The sequence below is a fragment of the Anabas testudineus genome, chromosome 16 (genome assembly GCF_900324465.2).
Source record: "Anabas testudineus chromosome 16, fAnaTes1.2, whole genome shotgun sequence".
Taxonomy (NCBI): domain Eukaryota; kingdom Metazoa; phylum Chordata; class Actinopteri; order Anabantiformes; family Anabantidae; genus Anabas; species Anabas testudineus.
Genome location: NC_046625.1, coordinates 23,134,512 through 23,157,850, shown reverse-complemented (window position 1 = coordinate 23,157,850; position 23,339 = coordinate 23,134,512). Strand labels below are relative to the sequence as shown.

Here is a 23,339-nt window from a genome sequence, read left to right as displayed (position 1 = left end):
TTTCTGAGATTGTCTACCAGTGAAAAAAAGACAGTGCCCCACCTTTTTCCATAAAGGATCTCTCACCCAAAGGGACTCTCACAACAGGTGGACCTTAGCCGTTGTAATCTTGTCACGCTCCATTAGTCTGCCATGGGTCTCCCTCTGTGTAATCTGGTCATGGCTTGTAAGGTTCAGGGGTGATTCTCCTGTAGTGTAATTTGGGATTATGTCTGTAAAGCTCCTGTGGTGGGGATCAGAGGCGGAATAGTGATAGTGTGACTTTTCCTTTTCACTGCTCTCTTCTGAACCCTTTAGGCCTGTGTTTACTGGGCAAACAATTCCCAGAACCACACAGATTTTTTAACATTAGATTTCCACCTAAATAGCCCAGAGTAGCAATATGCTGTCATCTGCCTCAGCATCCGATTCTGCATAGTAGTTTTTTGTTTATGTTTTTTTTTTTTTTTTGATGCCACCCACTTTTTTATCCAGTACAGCTGAGTGTGTAGGTCTAATCGCTGTGTGTTTCATGTCCTTTCCCTGAAAATCGTCCTGTCATTATGTTTCTTTTACACAATTGCCTTGGCTTTGTAAATTTAACTTATGCTTGCACATGGAATCACAGATACATTGGGCATGTTACTATTTGTCCACATAGTAATGATAATAACCATGACATACTTTATTGATCCCCTTAGGGAAATTGTTGTTTGGACAGCTGCAGTAGATGACGGCGCTACTGTGGCCTTTTGGTGTCCAAGGACACCTCGACATGCAGCCAGGAGGAACCTGGAAACTGACCCTAGGGTTTATAGATGACTGTTCTGCCAACTGAGCTACATGTCACCCTGTACTGTATGACTATGACTAAATCTGTCCTACAACAATCAGCAACTTCTTCCCTGACCAATTTGGCAACTCAGACCTTTCCTGCCTGAAATTTCTCCCAAAATGATGCGGATCGAGACCACCTTATTTAGGAGTCTCTGTGCAGTGTGTTTGGTGCACACTTGAGCACCAAGTTCATACCAGACAAAATGAACCGCACCATGAGAAAAAACTTGAGTGTGATTTAATCGAAAGTGTAGCCAGTGTCCTCCAACCAAAATGCCCACAAAAGTTGTTTGTCCCGCCTGTCTCCTAAAGCCCATAGGACCATCTCTTCAAATAGCACCTTAATGGGTGCGGGTAGGCTTCTTTTGATATATCATGAAATGGTGCCCCAAAAAGTCTCTTAAAATTATACAATAATGGTGGCTGCCTTACTGTACCTATCTTGTCATGGAAACAATATAAACGTCCAGTTGTGTTTATGTTGAAGCATAAAAACAGCTCGCTTAAGTTTAGGCGCACAGACTGAATCTCCATTAATCTCCTCTGAAGAGGAGATTGATGTTCATGCTTGGCGCACCTGAGTTTGGTGAACCAAGCCTGACCCCATTCACTGTCCACAAATGATGGATAAGCTCATATTTTACAAGTAAATCTGGTGTCTGCACATAGCCAAAGATTGTGAGAGATAGTCCACTTTGTAACCCTGCTGCACAGCCTTGCTTGAACTGAGCTACATATTACAGTAACAGCAAGAACCTGCCTTGTCAAGTATTCTCCCAATGTTGAAAATTTTCAAACTTAATACTGTATTTTTGAACCACAACCAGTATTTAGTATTCTGTATTTGAATCAAAAAGCTATTTAAAAAGGTGTGTCAGATGAAGTACAAGATACCACTGTCATTGTAATGTGTGATGTTTCGTCACAAGTTACTGTAGGTAAATACAAATTAGATCCAACTCAATGTCAACAACATATCAATTATTAGAAGACTTGGATCATGATTGGGGCCAAAAAAGAAAGAAAGAAAGCTAAACTGTTGAGAACCCACTTGTGCACACACAGCATTATATGTAAGCCAATTAAGGTTTATAGTGGCATGGATTATGTTACATGAGTGTAGAAGTGAAGGAAAACAGTAAGTCCCTCATGTAAGCGCAGTGTGAATTTGAAATGTATTATCTCCTGGTTTTGTTCTTGACAGATGGAGCAGCGCCATTCACCAACAACAAATGTTTATGGGAGAGGTCAGTCAGCACAAATGTGCAGCGATGGAGCTTTGATGGCAAGGTCACCCTGTTGTCAGACACAAATGAAGTCTACAGTCAAACTCAGAGGTCAAACAGATAAAGGCAATCCTCTTCAGATCAGCAGGACAGACAACAAAGTATGAATGTGTTTAATGTAATCTTTAGCTGCATCTCCCACAGCTTCTTCTCTTTAGATCTGTTTCATTTTGGAGTTTGGCGCAAAGAGGATGTGTGCTTTAATTTGATTAGCTGCCATCATGCTGAGCTATCATGTCTAGCTTCAACCATAGGCCTGACAGACTTTGAGGCTGGTTGCACAGTGACAGTGACCTTTTCTGCTGATGGAGATGGTTGAGGTGGTTCAACAGTAAATTTAAAACTTTTAATAAATTCACAGAACAAGTGACTCTCCCACAATACTGTGGGATAGGAATAGATTGTGGGACTGAAAAGTGTATTTATTTGAAACCCAATTTCAGAAACATTTGTCAGTAAAACCATAAGGAGCTCATGGTTCTTAAGGACTTGGTGTTAATACAGACCACCGTGTGCTGATCAACCTGGGAAGATATGCACAGTCTGCCTTAGGCTGACATAGGCCCACTTTTCTGGCTTGATTACTTGGACTACAAGCCCATGTTAAACTTTTTAACCTAACACATCACATCAACAACATGTCAAAATGATAGCTCATTTTATCACACTCAAAAATATTACAGTGGTTGATCAGTCAAAGGGCTTGGAGACCCATGCAAGTCTCAGTTATCTTGATGGTTAGAACACTACACTGAGTACTCTGGGTTCCATGTACTAAAAAGGCTGATTAAGGCGTAAGGTTGCAAGATGTCAAAAAAGCTTATAGGAGAGTTTGGAAGATAACCAACAAGATAACCAACAAGCACAGAATTTATGCAACTTATTACATTTCTCTGATGGTAGATGAAAATAAAAGTATTTAAAACAGTGGATATGTGGTGTCCATTACCCAGACTCTGCTGCTACAAGCTTTGCACAACTATTTGTGGGTTGGGCCACTCAAGGACATTCACAGAGTTGACCAGAAAGCCACTTGTTATATATATATATATATACAATCCAGGTCCAGAAAGTACATTGCGGCATTCGCATTTCCCTCAACCCTGACTGGTCTCCAAGTTCCTGATGCTGAAAAACATACCCACAGCATGATGCTGCCACCACCATGGTTCACTGTTGCAATGGTATTGGCCAGATGGTGAGCAGTGCCTGGTTTCCTCCAGACATGATGCTTGGCATTCAGGCCAAGAAGTTCAATCTTTGTTTCATCTTTTGGAAGGTTTTCTTCTCTCTGAAGAGAATGCTGGAGCTCTTTCAGAGTGACTATTGGGTTCTTGGTCACCTCCCGATTAAGTCCCTTCTCTCTCATTGCTCAGTTTGGCCAGATAGCCTGCTCTAGGAAAAGTCTTAGTGGTTCCAAACATCCTTCATTTACAGGTCATGGAGACCACTGTGTTCATTGGGACCTCCGTGCTGCAGAACTTTTTTTGTACCATTCCCCAGATCTGTGCCTCAGTACAATCCGGCCTCACATGTCTACAAACGATTTCTTGGACATCATTGCTTGGTTTGTGCTCTGACATGCACTGTTAACTGTGGGGCCTTATATAGACAGGTGTATGCCTTTCAAAACCATGTCCAAAGAAATTATAGAAATATATCAAAGATGATCAGTGGACATGGGACGCACCAAAGCTCAATTTTAAGTGTCTTGGCCAAGGCTGTGAATACTTATGTACATGTGACTTTCTTTGTTTTTCATTTTAAATACATTTGCAAAGATTTCAAACATTTTTTACGTTGTCATTATAGGGAATTTTGAAGAAATACTTTATGTCTGTTTTATGTTTCATTCTTTCAAGAAAGAGGCAGATGACATAAAGGTTATGAATATTTTTTTTATTTTCTTTAAATGTGTGCATCAATTCAAAGGGTAAACTGTGTGCACTCCATTTTGTTTTCACAAGTTCAAAATTATTTAAGTGTTCTTTATTTTTTAATACATCTTTTTCCATTTTAAAACCATTTACACACAATTGCTCAGGACTGGATTCTAGCAGTCTATCAGAAATCAGGGGTATAGAATGATAAGCATTATTAGCAGTCTTCCTCCCTTTCTGTGTGTCTACACAATATCTTTGCTCTAACCGTTATTTATCATTACTCTTCTTTCACGTGAAGTAAAAATATCTTTCTTTAAATAGGATTTGTTTAACATGATAAAAATAGTTTTTTTTTTTCTTTTTCTTCTTCACCAAAACAACATTATGTCACTGATGCTTTACCAGAATGTTAATGCCTCTGTTGGAGAACACACTGCTAATTGGTGTGAATCTGCTCCATGGAGAATGGGTGCACCTTGCACTCTTAGGTGTGTGTTTGTGTGTGTTTGTGTGTTTGTGGCAGCTCTGTCTAGTGTCTAGGAAAGCATCTTGAAAAAACTGGTGTGGAGTACCACCTCTGTGCCATGGATGACACTCCTCATGGTGTGTTTTGAGTTGATAAAAATCATTACAAAATTTTTGATTCTCTTCATACAAAAACACTTTTTCATAGAAATTGCATTTGCACAAGTGAATGTGGAGCTCTGCTGCCAAAGAAAGGGGGAAAAAAGCCACAGGAGTACAAAATGAAACTGGAGACTCGACACTGAGCAAATGGGAAAAAATGTGTATACCCACACAGAATTGAAGAGAGGTGTATTTACTGCAGTAGCGAAAATCCAGTCCGTAGAGATATAAATAAGGATTCTCATAAATAAAACAATAAATACTAAGAATAAATAGAGTTTGTGTCTTGTGTAATTGCTGTGAACTTGGATATTATGAGTCATGCCCATGCTATTCCAAGGTTCCTCCTTATTGACATTAAGGGTGTGTACCTCCATAGAATCCTCTCTAAGTGACTACTGGTTGATACATGGACATCAATAGCTCACTATATTGCTCCTACACCTGCATTCTCTGCTTGTATTTAACCATAATCTGCCCCCCTCCCTCCCCCACCCTCACCTTTTACAAATAGACTAAAAGTGTTAGTACTCTGAAACACAAATAAATGATATCACTTATTGCCTGATGGATGATATACAGTATATCCATTTCGGGTATCAATCTATCTTATGTGACTAATCAATGTCTCTTTGTACATTTTGGGAGCAGCCAAGCTTGCCGTCCTACTTGGGGCTTTGGGTTTAATATAGTTGAGAGCCTGTGTAATCATTCTATTCACAACTTTTTTAAAGAAAACAAAACACAATCTTATGCAAACCTTTCTCCCTAATTACCCATTTCGTATCATATTCACACAAGGTTTCTCAGATGAGCTTGATGCTGCTCAGCCGGCCTCTTTTGTGCTGTGCAGTGAAAGACTGACTGGCTGAGCAGCAGTTGAAGACGTTAGGTCCAATTCTTTATTTTTAAATTTTTGAAGGGACCCCCTCTGTCCCACCTAAAATTTATTTCCAGACTCCTGGGTTTTGAAAATCCTGGCACCTGTTTGCCACCTTGCCAAGGTGGAAAGAGAAATGAGGTAACTTGCTGAAATTTCACCCAGGTTCAAGTTATTTCCACAGGAAATATTGTAGAATCCCGTATCCCTAGCTAATTATAACAAAACAAGAATGACATTTCGTCAGTGTACTTCCAAGCACCTCTGTTCTACCTCTGAAATAACTCAACTGACAACCATTGTAACCCATTCAACCCCCCCTCCCCATTACACACACATACCCCTTCACCATTTACCCTGACCCTTTTCCCCAGTGTCTCTGCACAATTCCTCTCTGCAACACAGAGGGTGTGAAAGTGATTGAGATTCCCATTTTAGGCCATGGTCTCTTTCCCTGGCAGTCTGCGGTCGTTGAAGGTGTGCATGTTGATGACCTCCTCCGTTTTCACCATGACGGGTGGCTGAGGCTTGTGTTTGAGCCGGCGCTGGCACTTGAGGGAAACCCGCAGCTCGTCCACCATGGCACTGCAGAAGGACCTCTGCAGACAGAAATCAAAAAAAGGAGAACAGAATAGGTTTCAGACTGTTTCCCCTGTCCAAATGTTATGGGCAACAAAACAAGCCTGTTCTCCCCACAGGCAGCCTCGTTTTGTTGCCTCCCCCAATCACCACCCACCACCTCAGCTCCAAACTGCCTCAGGGGAAAACTGTGAAATATGCAGTGTAGCAAGCTGGCAATGGAGGGAGTGCTGGAAAGGAATAGGACGAGTAGTAGTAGGATGGAGGAAAGTGCAGGTCCGTAGGCTGTGTAGCAGAGTGTAAAGTGTAAATTCATAGCATTACTCAATTTAGTGTCTGAATACATTTGTGGTGAATTTGTAGTTGTTGCTGCTCATGCTTATAATGCATATACTGTATAATGCATTACAAAATATTCTGTTTCAAATGCATCTACACTTATGCATTTTCAAACTGTGACACATTATCAATTTGTAATGTCCAATACATTTCAGCAGTAATTTTAACCACAAAGTTGTAGTTGCTTTTCTACTTTTACTGTGTTTTTTTTTTTTTTTTGTTACTGCCTTTTCACAATCTCCTGTTGTGACCAACAGACACCTGGTTCAGTTCTCATTCACGGACAAAGTGGTTCCCAGCAAGGACCAGAAGAAGGATATTCTGCTGCCTCTTTGTCTGAAGAAACCTGACTTTTAGTTTCAGTAAAGACATGACTGAATTTCAGCAGAAGCAAAAAGGCTCTGTTTAAGCTCAGAAATGCCATGTGATCCACCATCTTGTCTGTTATTGCTGGTCTGTTGGTATTCTTTGCCATGTCCGGCTGTGGTTGTAATTTGTTGGTTTGCTTCAGTGTGTTTAGGTCTGTGTTTGGGTTTGTGAATGAAAATTGGATCAGTTCTCTGTTGGTTAAAAGCTGTTCATTTTTTTCTTAACCCCATCTCAAGACATCCAAAATGTTAATTTTGCAGTTTTGCAAAATATATTGCATAATTAGCAATAATAATAATAATAATAAATGTCAACACTGAGCTACATAAATGCGGGTATTTAGCTTTGCGAAGTAGAGCCTAACATAGTTATAGTCTTATTGAAATATCAAATGCAAACATTTTTATGATTCCATCTTTCTGCACAATGTTGTAGCATGTTCAACTCTCGTCATAGCAAATATAAGGTAAGGGAAAATGTATGATGTGCTAGACTGCCACTGGTCACTAAATGATAAAGTGCTGAATTTTCAGTGTCAATGTATTTCCTATTTGATTTTGTTGTTCTAGTATATACAGTATCAGAAACCGCTTTGAAAATCAATGGGTATACATTTTGGTGGCCAATAGTGCCCTATTTTGTTTTGATGTTGTCCATGAAATATAGTATTGAGTGACATCAAGTCAAGTCACCACAGTACTCTACTGTCTAGTGATGTCCTAAATCTAGCAATGTTCCCTTTAGTAACTGGACTACAGCAGTGCTTTTGAATTATTTGGATCCAGTAGGTTTAGTTTATTTTAGTATGGAGTGGAAATGAACTATCAAACAACAATAGGCTGTTAGGTTTGTCACTGCTGCATGATGATGCAGTATAATGGGCAGATGTGTTCATTTAAAAGAACTGGAAGTTTATGTGAAAATAAATAATGGTCAATGATTAAGGTGTTACCTACTGGCAACTGGACTTGTTTCAGGCTCTCAAAGAACCTACAAAATAACCCAAGCAAGACCAAACCACTGAGTAGTACCTTTGGCATACTCTGACATATGAGTGAGAAGCTCAATGAAAATGTGGATGGTATAGTGTCAGTAATATTCCAGATCTACCCTCAACAGTATTGAATTCTTGTTTTGAGGGAGGAGAAATCTTTCACAAAATGTGTGTAGAGGCAGCTTTAGAAATGCTCATTTTTGTGAGAAAAAAGACACATGTATTGTGTGTGTGTGTGTGTGTGTGTGTGTGTGTGTGTCTGTGTGTCAACCCTAATTTGTAATTTAACTTGATAAGGCAGCTGGATTTCTGCAGATTTTCATTTGAATATTCCCTAGTGTAGCTTTATCCATACACTGATTATGATGTAGCTGAACATCTGGACACCCTTCCAAAATATTTCACTTTATAGCACCTGACTGTATTTAGGCTACATGGCGACTTAATTAATGCAAACAGAGATAAACAACTGAAAAGAAAGAGATTTTTAGAGAATATTATAGCTGTGATGTACAGTCAATTGAGTCTAATATCTGTACTCATTGAGTAAAAATGTGGGAATGAGACATGTTCAACAGTTTTTACTGATGGGAATTTCAATTTTGGCTAAGGAGACAGATATTAGTTGGCCAAGCAGTCTATGACACCTTGTTTATATTAATTAAAAAAGGTGAAAGATAACTGCCCTCTGGCATTGGCAGTGTGTTTTTCCTCCTATCCATCCTGCGCTATGTTTCTAAATTTAAAATAAGCCTTAGGACAGTGGTGGAGAAAGATATTTAGAGCATATATTGCAAACCTAGGATTGGTCCAGAGTCCTGCATGTGATTAGGCTTATGATACGAGACCAATTTGGTTAACATTAGGGAAAGATCACAGTTGTAAGTAAATGTTCTTATCTTGGATTTAATTTTCTCTGACGTTTGGAGGCAGGAGTGCACCTCGTCGTTTCTGTCATGCATCTCAGTTCCTTTCTGAGATGTTCGTTCATCTGTTCTTGTCTCAGAGAATTTACATTCTGCATAGCTGCAGATTGGTTAAAGAGCTGATACTACTCCCTGTCCCCCACCATCATTACCTTCTTCCCCTTTTTCATTAGACTTTTCCATTTTAGGGGTCACCACAGCAAATCATCTGCCTCCATTTAACCCTATCCTCTTCATCCTCTTCTCTCACACCAACAAATTTCATGTCCTCTCTCACTACATCCATAAATCTCCTCTTTGGTCTTCCTTTAGTCCTCCTGCCTGGCAGCTCCAACCTCATCATCCGTTTACTGATACTGATTACCGCTACCTCTATTTCTGCCTCCTGTCTTTTCTTTAGTGCTGCTGTTTCTAAGCCGTACAGCGTCGGCGATGCTCTTTTATCACACACTATGCCTGACACTTTTTTCCACCCGTTCCATTCTGCTCGCATACGCCTCTTCATCTCTTTGCTATACTCTCCGTTACTCTGAACCCATTAACTCTAAGTACTTAAGTCATGCACCTTCTTTACCTCTGCCCCATATAACCGCATTCCTCTGCTTTCTAGAGCACACCTACACCTCTCTAGATTTTCCTCCACCTCTTCCCTGCTCTCACCACAGATCACAATGTCATCTGTTATCAGCATCATAGTCTATGAAGATTCCTGCCTAACCTCATCTGTCATTTGTCCATCACCAGAGCAAACAAGAAAGGGGACCCACCTCCATCTTGAAATCTTTCACACCTACAGCACACCTTACCACTGTCTTACAGCTCTCAAACATGTCCTGCACAACATTCTTCTGCCACTCCTGACTTCCTCATACCATACCACAGCTCCTCTCTCGACACCCTGTTATACGCTTTATCTAGATCTTCGAAGACACAATGCAACTCCCTTTGCCCATATCTTTACTTTTCCATCAGCATCCTCACAACAAATACTGCATCTGTTGTACTCTTTCTAGGCATACCACATTGTAGCTCACAAATGCTCACCTCTGCCCTTAGCATAGCTTTCACTACTCTTTCCTATAACTTCATTGTATGGCTCAACAGCTTTATTCCCTACCTTCACCTTGCGCTGCGTCTCCCTGTCTACTCTATTTCTCTGTATACACACCTAGACTTTCTCGTTCCACCACCAAGTCTCCTAGTCCACTTTCCACTTCTATGATGCCACACCAAATACCCTCCTACCTGTCTTCCTGACCACAGTATTTTTAGTTGTCCAGTCATCTGAAACACCTCCTTACCACCCAGAGCGTGTCTCACCTCCAGTATTCCTTTTTCAGCTTTCACTACTTAATCCTTTGCTCTGCCTTAGTCCTTTTCATCTTCCTCCCCCTTCATCTTAAACACCATCATCCTGTGTTGTCTGGCTACACTCTCCCGTGCAAATAATTTTCAGTCGCTGATCTCTTTTAGATTATAGCATCAGCACAAGATGGAGTCCACCTGATTAATCTCACCCTCCGTTCTTTTATGTACCCTACGTGTATACCCTATGTTTCTGCCTCTTCTGGAAGAAAGTATTCACATCAGCCATTTATGTCCTTTTTGCAAAGTCTGGCACCATCTGTCCTTCTGGATTCCTGTCCTGAAGACATTACATTTAAATGTGCATTTAGTTATTTGGCAAATGCTTTTATCCAAAGTGACTTACAAGTGAGGTACAAAGCAAGCAAAATGTCTGAGCTAAGAAGAATAAAGTAAAGTTCTCTAGGAAGCCAGATTGGTTGACATCTAGGAGGTTGTTCCTAGAAAGAAGGACAGTCATTTGATTGAAGACTGCTCATTCAAGGGTCTTGGCCAGGAATGAAAAAAGAGACACAGGTCTGTAATTCTCCAAATAAGCGGGGTCAAGAATCTTTTTTTTTTTTTTTCAAAGTCATCAACAGTAAGAGAGGTGGAAGGGTGCAGAGGAGTGACTTGAAAGTGGAAAAAAGCTTCCTGCTTCCTGGTGTCAGTGGTGTTGCTGAGTTTGTCCTGGTAGTACTCTGTTTTTGCTTTAGTGACGACCTTGAGAAAATTAAATCGCAACACAGGTCATAACAGTTAGTCATTGGGCAGACACTTTTAGGCATTACAAGTGAGGTAGAAGGTACAAAGCAAAGGCAGGGTAAGCATAAAGAAGCCTTGCCTAAGGATCCCCTACTGGAGCAATCTTACCACTACACCTTCCAGCTAGACCAAATCTGTCCATCAAAAAGTGGTCTGCACTGCATCACATCATCTAATTCACTCTAGAATTTCTCCTTTTCTTCTAACTCACATTCTACCTGTGGGGCATAACTAACAACATGAACATCACACCTTCAATTTCCAGCTTCAGAGTCATCACCCTATCTGATACTCTTTTGACCTCTAGAATATTCCTGACAAACTCCTCTTTCAAAATAACTCCTTATGCAATTATCTTCCTATCCATACCATGGTAAAACTACATGAACTCTGATTCTAAGATTCTGTCCTTGCTACCTTTCTATCTAGTCTCTTGGACACACCGTTGTCACCTGTGTTTCCACCTGCACCCTGCTGTTGTTGTTAACACGGGCCATGACCGATCTGGTATGGAAGATTGTGTTGATGATTGATATTTGATTTGGCAAATATTTTAGGTCTGATGCCCTTCCTGACACAACCCTCTGCATTTACACAGACTTGGGACTGTCAAAAGATGACACTGGATTATGCCCTCTTGTGGTTGCATTGACTGGTGTTCTTATACAGTATTAAGAAAAAATTAAGTGCTACATCCAGTCACCGACCAAAGTGGCTGGTAGATGAAAACATCCATAAGAAAAAAAAAAAAGGCATTTTGTTTTACATACTGTATACATTAGTGTTGGTATATTATTGAACTAAAACTGGATGTTGAAAACAATCTTACAGTGAGCGGAATGTAAGAATTGAATTTTTTTTTCTAATATGTTGATTAGTGATTAATATGTTTATATTCAAACAAAAAATGAAAAGCCACAACATAACTCACGAAGTTGCACAAAATTCTTTAAACATGGACGAATTGTCCCTGAATGCCTCACTTCCAACAACATGCTTCAGAAGCAAATGCTACATGGTTTAACCTTTAATGTAAACACAGGAAATAGCCATCCAACTACCATCATAACCTGGTAATGATGATGGAATGATGTGGTGGAAAGTATTTTGAAAGATCAGAAATTTTACTCCAAACGGAAAATCTACCCACATTTGTCGCTTGACAGGTGTTCATTTTGGACCCTAGTTACATTTATTAATGGAAACAGAGTTGGTTGGTGTGTGTGTGGAAAGCAAACAACTGTCACAGCACTGATCCAACTTTAACTCCAGAGGCTCTCTCTACTTTATCCTGAAGGATCTCCTGAAGGTCTGCTGGTCATGTAAGAAATGATAAGGGCATCACCTTGCCAACACAACAGCTATCATCTGGTACAAACTATATTGTCTAATAAATGCCCACAACTGAATATATTACAAAAGCAAATAAAATACAGTGGGATTTAGACATAGCACTAGGTGTGTCCAGTTTTAACATTTTATGACTTTGTGAATACATTTTAATAAATGCTTCCTCATTAAGCCGAGTCACAATTGAACATCTGGAAGACATTATGTTTCTATGTATGCACTATATCAACAATTTTGTTAGCTGGAAGGGTTGTCAATTCTAGAGAGGGGGGTGGGAGGATGTTCATAATTCATGCACAGTTAAATGAATTTCCGGCTGTAAACAGGCCCCGACTTGCATCTTGTAGTTTCGAAATCAGCTGACAACCTGCTCGTATTTTCAGCATCAGGATGTTCATTTTGTTCATCAAGGAAGGAAGTGAATCACAGCCAGCAGCTGTCAGTGTAACAACATTCTCACTCATATGATGGATGAGTAATAGACTGCTGGAGCTGGATAACTGGTATAGTTTATCTCTTGCCACTGTGCTTCAGAAACCTGAGAAAAAACAATGTAAACACAAGACTTATTTTTGATAAAACGAGACTATTAACTGAATAGGTGAGTCTGCATTAGACGTGTTGTGCCAAGCCATCATGATGTTTTCACTATAGAGTCATAATAGGCAACACTGTCTCCTCCTTAATTATTCGTCTATGCATTTAAAGTGCAAATGCATACATGTATTTGTAGGGAATGTAATTGTAACATTATTATTATTATACATTATATTATTTTCTATTAACATCATGAGAATATAGACTGCACATGGTGGAGCTAGAAGATCACAGCTTAAATCCATGCTGGCCGGTGGTGGCTTTTAGGTTTGGAGTTTGTAGTGTAGTGAGCAGCACATTAGCAGATCAACAGCAGCAGCACAGGGCGCATTTGGGTTTACCCATGCTTTAGAAGTGCTCTAATGTGCAGAAAAAAGACTCAAAGGATACAATCTGCTTTAAGTCGTGTTTATGTATGAGCAGGCATATTGTAGACGGCTGGATTAAAAAGGGGCTGTGCAGGACTAGTGAATTAATCATGAAAATATGTTGACAAATAACATAAATGGCAAGTCACAAATACTGAACATGAGTACTTCATTCTTTTTGTAGCTTTTAGTGGTAGTAAATTTCTTGTTGGTACTTCACATAAAAGGCTTTCCAATGTGAAGAAATTATAGCATGTCCTTTATACAGACTCAGTGGAGATTCAGAAGTTCTGGGATGGAGGTAGTTTGCATATGTTGCAGCTTTTGTGTCATGTCATCCTGCATATTCAGCTTTTAAAGACGGTTTTGTACAGTATGTACAATAAATTATTATTTGCCAGCAACTAAATATTTGGAAGTCATTTTGTAAAGTCTTTTCAGCTGTACCAAAACTTCATTAGCATGAATCATGTGTTAAGTGGATTGCTGGCTGTTCGAGGGAATTGCCCTAATCGGTGGCATTAGAAATTAGAATTAGAATGAACACTGTGCCTTATGGTAGATTGACAAACATAAACACAATAAAAAAAAAAACAGTTTGCAAAATCTCGGCCCTACACAACCATGTACAACAAAATCTATTGACAAAATCAACAGGCAACTCCACCACGTGTGTAAACAAATCTCTGTGAGCACGGTGCGTTTAACGGCTCATAGAACATCATCACTTATTGATGCATATTGTATCTCCACCGACTGGAATTTTGTGTCTCTGCATGCCCAATTAAACTGCTGCTTCTTCACGTTCTCTCCCCTTTTCTCATAAGCTGTTGTGGCATCTGCAAATGCTGTCTGAAACAACAGCGGCAGCTGGGACTAGAACAGTCCTGCTCCTTGAAATACTACAAGCGAAAGCCTTGACGTTGTATGAATTCTCCTAACTAATAAGGAGCTGCAGCTGAAACACAACTAAACATACAAAACATATTGTAGTATAATTATTATGAAACTGATTCAGGCACTTACCTAAAGGCCAGCGCTATCCTTACTATTATTCTTTCTCTCTCATCAATGATAATGTCATTCGTGGATGAAGCAATGGTGGAAAAGCCACTGAAAGCTGACACGTTTTTGTAATGTCAAATGCTATTGATTCAGAGGAGTTATTATAGCATTTTAACACCAAAATCTATACCACATTGATTCTTCACATCACATTTAAAAAGTCTGACCACTGTTGCTGATGTCCTGCACTTAAGGCCAGAATTCTACTTGAGTTATCTGAGCACAAGTGATGCATTATCAGACAGGCACCATATTGTCCCCTGTGACTCAATTATGTTTAGTTTAAATATCTGCAAAGATAAAGGGCTCCAAGATTCAATATATAAATGTTGTGCAATGCATGTGTTGACTTCTACTTGATATATATCATTTTTGGTCTTTACAAATACGTTGGGTATCTTATTATTGAAAGAAACTGAGAAGGATGTGGTCGGGTTAGGGGTTCTCTTTGATAAAAGAACGCGTCCAAGACTACATTCTCATTACTACATCACAGGCCTTAATGTCCAATTAACTTTGTTTTAGACCGATTAATTTATGTTGATGGTCATTTCTTTTTTTATTTGATTCTGTTTTTGTTTTGTTTTGTTTGTTTCCAAAATTTTGTTCTGAAGCAAATTAGCATTGGTGGAAGTCCTAATGTCTTCTGTATTTACATTTACAATTAGCCATTTGGCAGATGCTTTTATCCAATGTGACTTACAAGGTACAAGGCAGGGTAAGTGTAAGAAGGTCTTGCCACAGCCAGTATATGACATATCATAAGAAAAAAAATATCAAATTAAATACTGTACATGCTCTGTGATTAAGTGATAGCAACATCAGGAAGAAGGAGCACAAAAAGACTGAGAAATACCGAGGGCTGAAAGAAGAGCTGGAAAAGATGTGGAAGGTGAAGGCACAATTGGTACCCGTGGTGACGGGAACACTGGGGGCTCAATAGAGACTGGGATCTACCATACTAGGCAGGACCCCAGGTGCAACCTGTGCAAAGATGCCCCTGAAACAATCCAGCACATAACAGCGGGATGCAAGGTGCCAGCAGTTAATGTTGCTGATCAGTTTGAATTTATTATTATTTATTGAGTTTATTTAATTTTACTTTTCAGTATCAAATGGTTCAAGTCGGTCAAAAATGTAAGGATTAAATTTCTTTACTATTTCAGGCAAATTGTTGCACTGTTGCACTTGTTTTTTTTCTCTTACAGACAAAAAAAAAAAAACTACTAAACTCTCAATAAAGTTATTCTTTGTTGTAAGTTGATCTATACTGTATTTCTTTCTTTTTTGTTTTCTTTAATGTAAATGAGGATAAAGTGTTAAACAGAGGTGTACTTATAACAATTTTATAGACAAATTATACTATTTATAGTTGTGAGGGGCGCAAAATGTTTTTTTCTTCCTAGGGAGGGCACAACAGAAAATAATTGAGAAGCGCTGGTGTACAGGAACATCTGTGCTGAGCACAGGCTGGAAGTCCCAAAGAGTGTCCCAAAATGGGACACACCTGCAAAGGTGGTTGAGAATGACAGAGCAAAGATTCTGTGGGACTTCCAGATACAGACTGACAAACTGGTAATGGCCAACCAGCCCGACATTGTAGTGGTGGACAAAAATATAATGACAAAATGTAGAAATTGATCAATAATGGCCTTAACAGGTCCTCCAGGCTATATGTTGAGGTGTCATGTCATGTCATGACACCAAAACCCTGTAGAAGTGTCAAAGTGTACAGTACTGCCTGGTAGCTGTCCAACATAATTTTCCCCTTGGGGATCAATAAAGTATGTTATTATTATTATTATTATTATTATTATTATTATTATTATTATTATTATTATTATTATTATTATTATTATTATTATTATGTATTTGTTGTTATTACTATGGCCTGAAATCAAACATTTGTGCCCCCTGAAATTAGTTACTGTGCTGCCTTATCTTCAGGCCAAGCAACTGACCTTTGCATTTTATTAATTACTTTGGGGCAGCACATCCATCCAAATTGCTACACACATCTGATGGGAATCATGCTCCCCAACTGATTTCAAACATGTCTTTGGGCATCCACAGTAAAACGCGAGAATTCACTCTTCGCTCACTGACAGACAACAAAAGACCGTAGGGGCACAATGCTGCACAAAAGACAGAAGCGTGGGATTAAACTAGCCAATAAGAGGGACTCATCCCAAACATACAGAATTGACTGGAAGGACATTCTGAACCAACACTTACACCTACAACACAAGGCATGTGTTTAGTTCACTTTATGAGGCCAGCTCGTGATGAACATAAAAGTTCTCTAAATTCACAATGTTCTCATGCTAAAACATCACATCTGCTGTGTTTTTGCAGGCATCTATTATACACCTGCAGCAAACACATGAAATGTCACCAAACTATATATATTTATTTTTTCCATATATTTGTTATAGTGTGATTGTCCAAGACATTCAGAAACAGGCCTTTCATAGCTATTGATTTCCCCCTTCTGTAAAATTAAATGGTATGGCAGTGTAATAGCCATATAGCTCCAGGCTCTGGGGAACACTGGGTTCACTATGCTCATACTCAGGGTGGCATGTTGGATTGATGGTAGCTGCTTAGGGTCATTGGATTACAGAGTTTTTATGATGTTCAACAATCAGCCGCAGCTGCACACAGTGCTGCATGGCACTGTAGGGGTAGCTCAGGGGAAGGGCCTGCCTGCTTTGACAAGAAATGGAAAGGTTGTAAATCTGACATCCACAAACAACAAAAGAAAAAGGTGCATTCAGTTCATGTGATTAATTACCCAGGTCTTATTGTATAAATAAATAATGGCTAATGTAACTCATGTTATTGACACATTTTCAGGCCAATATAAGGCTTAATTTCATTCTATATGGATTTTATATGTGTAGTAATACAAAGGTAGTTAGAAGAATAATAACTTCTTAAAAAGAAGTTTAAGTTAAATGAGACCTATTTTAAAGGAACTCTGTTCAGGTCTATTCAGTTCTCTGTAAGCTCAACATATAAAGGTCTATCACACTGACAGTGAGGCGTAATGGGCTCTGTTTATAGTGAATGGAGAAGGAATAGTTGTGAGGCAGTGATGCACATGGGATGGGGCACGGCTGCACAGTAATCTGTTAGTGGCTGGATAGTATAGTGGTAATATCACTACCCTCCATGTGGGACACCAGGATTCGAATCCCGGCCGTGACCTACCTCTAGTAGGGGTCCTTAGGCAAGACCTCCTTATGCTTACCCTGTCTTTGCCTTTTACCCCTGTAAGTAGCTTTGGATAAAAGCATCAGCTACATGCAAAGCTTCGCTTTTCTCTGGCCCCCCAAAAAATGATGAGCTGCCATGAGGGTTTCTCTAATCTGCAGTCTCCTCTCCGCTGTCATCCACATTTGGTGCAGTGCAGCCTGAATGAACTAGATGTTCACTTGTCTTCATGTTTTGTGTCTACCAATTGAAAAACTGTGTCTACACTAAAGGCCTTTTGCCTACTAAGTCCATTAAGTTCATTGCCCTGAAATATATCAGACATACAAATACATAATGCAACTGTATGTACAGTTTATTCTATGATTCAGACATGCATTATACATAAAGCCCAAAAGAAGCACATATGTATTTATGAATGTAATATTGCATTATTTTGCAATTCCCAAGCTTCATTTTCAGCTTAAGCTATCGCAGTCAAAGATGTTCTATCAGGCACATGTAGAGCAAGTTCAGTTGAAGTAAGGTAACCATTTCATTATAGATAGTCAAGTCAAGAATACAATGAGGTAACCACTAATTGCTACAAAATAATTTAGTTTTGTGCATGTATTATTATTATTATTATATTATTATTATTATTGGTCGACACGTCGTGCTTTGACAAATGATGTCACATTGGGCCTCATGCAAAAACATTTTCATATGCTTGTCCTAAATTTCGCCTTTTTTTAGTAAGTTTTATTCCTACGATTGTTCAGAGTCACCAAACTCTCTTAACTGCTTAGACCTGTCATAAATCAATTTTTTCAGACTGATTAGTACCATCTGTTCATGAGGAGCTGCATAAATTAGCATCATTAGCATCCCTGACGCCCGTAGAATTGCCTTATAAGGTTTGTGTTCAGCTTCATTAATGGAGAAATTTCATTTGCTGTTAAGAGAGACAGTTACATTAAGTCAGACATTAAATATGTCATTCTAAAGTAAATCATTTCAAGATATATGATCTGATCTGGGGACAACTACTAAATAATACTTTATTATAAGGCCTACTGTAGCCTCTAAATCCACTCAGTTGAAACCCTAATAATTCTTGTCTGTCTGCTCTGTGTGTCAGAGACATGTAAAACAAATCTTGATCACTCGGAAATTTAACTCCTACCTAGAAAAATGACAACATGAGAAAATTGGTGAATTCCTTAAAGTATCTTAAATTGCCTGTACATAGCATTTAAAAAAAATATAAATCTATTCATAAGAGTGGTTCTTACATGAAGCCCATTCTGTTGCAGCAAAGGTTGTCCATCTTGTGTTTTTGCTGGAGTTGCTAGACTAGCTTTTTTTTCTCAGAAGTTCAATATTGGTCTGAACATCTCATTTTTAAGAGTTGTGTGCATCATAAGAATGCTGACAGTGATAATAAGTTTTCATAGCGCCAGGGTTGCATGTATGCTTGCAAATGTCTATTCTCTAGGTAAGTGTGTCTTGCCTGTTCTTGCAGTGAAAGCCAAAGAGGTAATAATTTTCTTTCCTTTCACTGCTGTTCAGCTTTGTATACCTGATTTAATCCGTTAGGGAGTTTTCCCTATGGCGTTTATAATGTTCTGCCATTGTAAACTCTACTTAGTGTTTATGAATGCAAGCTTCAAGCACCACCACAGTAGATGCCAGTAAAATCAGTTTTGTTGTCGCACAGGACAGCGTTCATATAAACACGGAAATCAGATTTACTACACAAAAGTTGCCATTTAATGGCTTATATACTTAACCTCCCTTCATGTGACTAGCAAAACACACCAGATTAATAGAAAATGAACCTCATCTTGTATTTCTGTAGAATCGTGTAGTTTGGTATACTATGCATTAAGTTCATATTGGGTGATTCTGCACTCTATGGAGGAAGGAATCGCTTCTTGATGTGTGATTAATGAGGTGTGGGGACGGGATGGGCATGCAGCACGTCTTACTTACAGATGATCACATTTTACTTCCTGTTACACACTTCTAATTGACTTTCACCTTTTTAACAACTATAACTCTGAAACCATTCCCTACTATTAATTACATCATAATCACATCTTCTTGTGCAGAATTGTGAATAAAAAAATGTTGGGATTGGTTGTAGCATATAAATTTGACTAAACCTGTGTTTAACACAATTGTCCAATATCAACATTTTTGTCTAGTATTACATAATCGTCTTAACTCTAACTTTATTGGGGAAGAACATCTTTGTGACACAGCTTTGATTTCTGGTGTTTTGACTCCACCAATGGAGATTTAGCTCGTCCACTATATGTGGTCCTGCCTGAAAAGCAACTTTTTGTGTAATGTTAAAAAACTCTAATCTGCCATGTCACAGAAACTAACCTCCAGATTCTTTAGTTTTCCTTTAAAGACAGACATTTCCACATGTGCATATGTGTGCATCCTTTTGCATGCAAGTGTGTGTATGTGTGTGTGTGTATGTGTGTGCTGTGTTGATGAGATGGTTTCCTCACACACAGCTGGTGGTCCCTGCACCCCAGGAGCCAGGTTAGTCTGCAGCAGCCTCAGCAGCAGGCAGGAAGAGAGGAAAAAGCAGCAGAAGAAGGAGGAGTGGGAGGAGGAGGAGCGGGAGAAGGAAGCGGAGGAGGAGCTGAGGGAGGGAGAGAGGGAAGCAGGGCAAAGGAAAGGAGAGAAAGGAGCAGGAGGCGGAGAGGGAGGAAGGGAACAACCATGGTAATCATGGAAATCTGACAGACTCAAATGGAGATGACAAAGAAATGCTCCATTGAAGGTCTATGAGGCATGTGATTTAGTGGAAAATTATGGCGTCTCAAATCAGCTTTCTGTAAGATTTAATTTTAGCTAAATTAGCAAGAATTATTTTCTGAAGCATATTTTATCATACACTGACACCTTTTTATTTTGTGCAGGGTTGGGGGGGTTTCGACACTGTCTCGTTTGAGGCGCAGATGTCATGAAAAGTTAATATCTTCGAAATAACCAAACTACATATGCATTTACTGTAGACAGTCAGCTGAGAACAGTCTACATCATGTCAGTTATGCAAAGTTATACTTATAAATATACTATGATGAAGTAATAGGGGTGATATTATTATTGTTATTATTATTATTATTTATGATGTGTCAAGACCGAAGCTCTGCATTTCGAAATGAGTCTCTGAGTTTTGGAATTACTGCATTTCAAGTTTCTTTCATTATTTAGGCACCAAGTTTTACACAGTATCATTGTATTTTCACCATCCGCCACCTATAGTTTGGCTAGTTACTGGGGAACATGGTAAATGTTGTAAATGTCTCTACATATCTGCACCTGGAAATGTTGCCTAAATTGTGCCCAATGCAATGCATCAGTTTTGATGAGTGCTAGCTTTCCACTAGAACTACAGTTTCTACCTACTGTGTGCACATAGATGAAGCTGCACATGGTCTAAAAATAATAACTGGAGAACTCCGTTAAAAAAAGGACGAAGTCACCAGCAGTGATGATGGAATGCTTTGAGAAAATGAGAAGAAACTAAGTTTCCAAATGTTAGTATATGAATCAAAATGACAAGCTTACAGAAGTCTTTAGTTTGTGAAGTTATCAAATGTTTATTAATACTTTAATAAGGGTTTTATAACAAGTGTATATTCTCTTTTGACAGTGCTTTTGCCCGTGGTATCTATTCAGTAATAGATAAATGCAGTAATCTCATAAACACATACTTATGCTGTTAACGTGGATTTAACCTCGAAAAACACTCTAAGCAGTTCCTCTAATGTTTAAGAGTATGTGTATGTGGCTTAACCCATTATATAAATGACTAGCTGCTATGCTTGCTCCTTTCTGATGTTACAAAACAGAAGTAATTATAAAATGCAAATTGCAGGGTGTGCATTGTCAAGCATGTAAAACAACAAAGAGATGCTTTGCACCACATTTTTCAACTTGACACTTGCAGCAGCATCATGGTGAGAAAACAACCCACATATTGTAAAAAAAGTAGGTGGTTTTCAATTAGATGAGGAGCCTGCAGCAATGAAACAAAATATATGGTTGGTTTTCACAGTGTAACATAGCAGAGAGCTAATTTTCACAGATAAGGCTGATACTAATTAGGACTGTGAGATTCACAAGCTACACATTATAGAGACTCTTTACTTCTTTGAAATCAATATTTGGACTAAATAACTCAAGGTGAGTTTAGTGTAAGCTGGTTTGAGATTTTCTCTTCTATATAAGATGGATAGCTGAACACTTTTCAACCTAGTTTCTATGACTTAGAAATGCAGGATGAATGTCTTTAAGATCTGCAGCACTACTGCTAATGTCTTTATCATTATACTAAGCTGAAGAGGCCTAACTTAACTGATATTTACAACCACCACAAAACTTATACAGGCACTGCCAACACTGACAAGAGGGTTTCCTAGTACTGAGTGGTTGCCTGTTTGAAACACTGTATTCTTTATGGACATGATCTGGTACAAGCATTGTAACAATAGTTTCTTAACTGTTTTTGTACCACAGATCTAAAAGTGCATCGCATTTACCAATTGGAATCAGCTAAACTAAAATTATAAAATTATAACCTGGTTTCCTTGGAATTATGTTCATCTTAGGCAATTGTGCAACACACGATAGTGCAAACATTCTCTTCAAATTTAAGATGCAACATGTCCTGAATATAGTGAGACAGGAAATAATATGGTAATAATAACGTAATAATGAGGTGTGGTGGTGCAGACCAGTATTAATATGTGGTTCAATCAAACAGTTAACATCCACAAAGCATAAAAATGAGTTCACCCTAACCTAAACAAAGTCATAACACTGACCAACCTTAACTATACTTGAATCCTGGTTCACTTGCCATGTCAGTGATCTCTGTCTACTAACTAGACCAGCTAGACTAGGCTAGTTGCAGATATTTAGATTTGTTTGATATACTTTATTAAACAGGCAGTCAAGTTTATGGTGCCAAGGGTCCAGGGTTCAGTGTCTTGTATGGGGACACTGACGTGTGGGTTCATGAGCAACCTGCAAAGTTATCTTCTGGTTGGCAGTGTTCCTCTAGGAAGAAAAATGGTAGTAATGATTTTCACACTATTCTCAACCACATTAAATGTAGGATGATGAGAATGTAAATATAGAATCCTACTGAGGTCAGATTAAGACAGAAACTGTACATGTAGGCACTGTAGGCAAGTGATTGTGGACTATGTAGGCCCCCAACTAGAGTCTGGAGATGTACTAGATGCAGTATTAAACTTTCCCCCAAGAACTAAGCTTCAGTGGAGAGCTGTGTTATATAATGCCAGCTTTTTTGGCAAAGAAACCTCTAAATATCAGCACATACAGTGGCAAGACAAATTATGTAAACCTTTTGGAATTTTATGTTTTTCTGCATTGATTTGTCATAAAATGTGATCTGATCTTCATCTAAGTCAAGAGTATTAACAAATACAATGTGCCTATAGTAATAAGACACACAAAGTCTAAGCTTTCACGTCTATGTATTGAGAATAACCATGAATTTATCATTTCAGACACATCATATTTGTTAATATTCTTGACCTATATGAAGATCAGATCACATCTTATGAGAAATTAATGAAGAAAATCACGAAATTTCATAAGGTTTACATACTTGCTGCTGTACCAATTCTAAGCAGCTTCAATAACCAGTATTGGTCAAACCTATTTTATTCTGACCCAGTGGCCCTATTCTGTTAAAATACAAATTCATTCAGTATGTGCAAACCCAAGCAAATGAAATGACAGTGTGGCAATTATTGTAATGTTTATGTGCTCCTACCAAAGACATTCACAGTGCATAATGACAGTAGTGGCATTTGTGCAGGATACAAGTGTGAAAGCAATTAATAAAAAAAAAAACTTTGTGAGCTACTTGTTGGCTCTACCCATTGTTTTTATTTGC

General features: G+C 38.7%; 1 protein-coding gene across 2 annotated transcripts in view; it reads right to left on the bottom strand.

Moving 5' to 3' along the window:
- Positions 1-4,059: 4,059 nt before the first annotated feature.
- grik2 (glutamate receptor, ionotropic, kainate 2) overlaps positions 4,060-23,339 on the bottom strand; it is a 214,937-nt gene continuing 195,657 nt past the window's right edge. For both annotated transcript variants that reach the window (XM_026369948.1, XM_026369946.1), the window contains one exon: positions 4,060-6,091. In XM_026369948.1, coding sequence (XP_026225733.1) covers positions 5,838-6,091 — 254 coding nt within the window. In that variant the 3' untranslated portion in view covers positions 4,060-5,837. The remainder of the gene's footprint in view (positions 6,092-23,339) is intronic.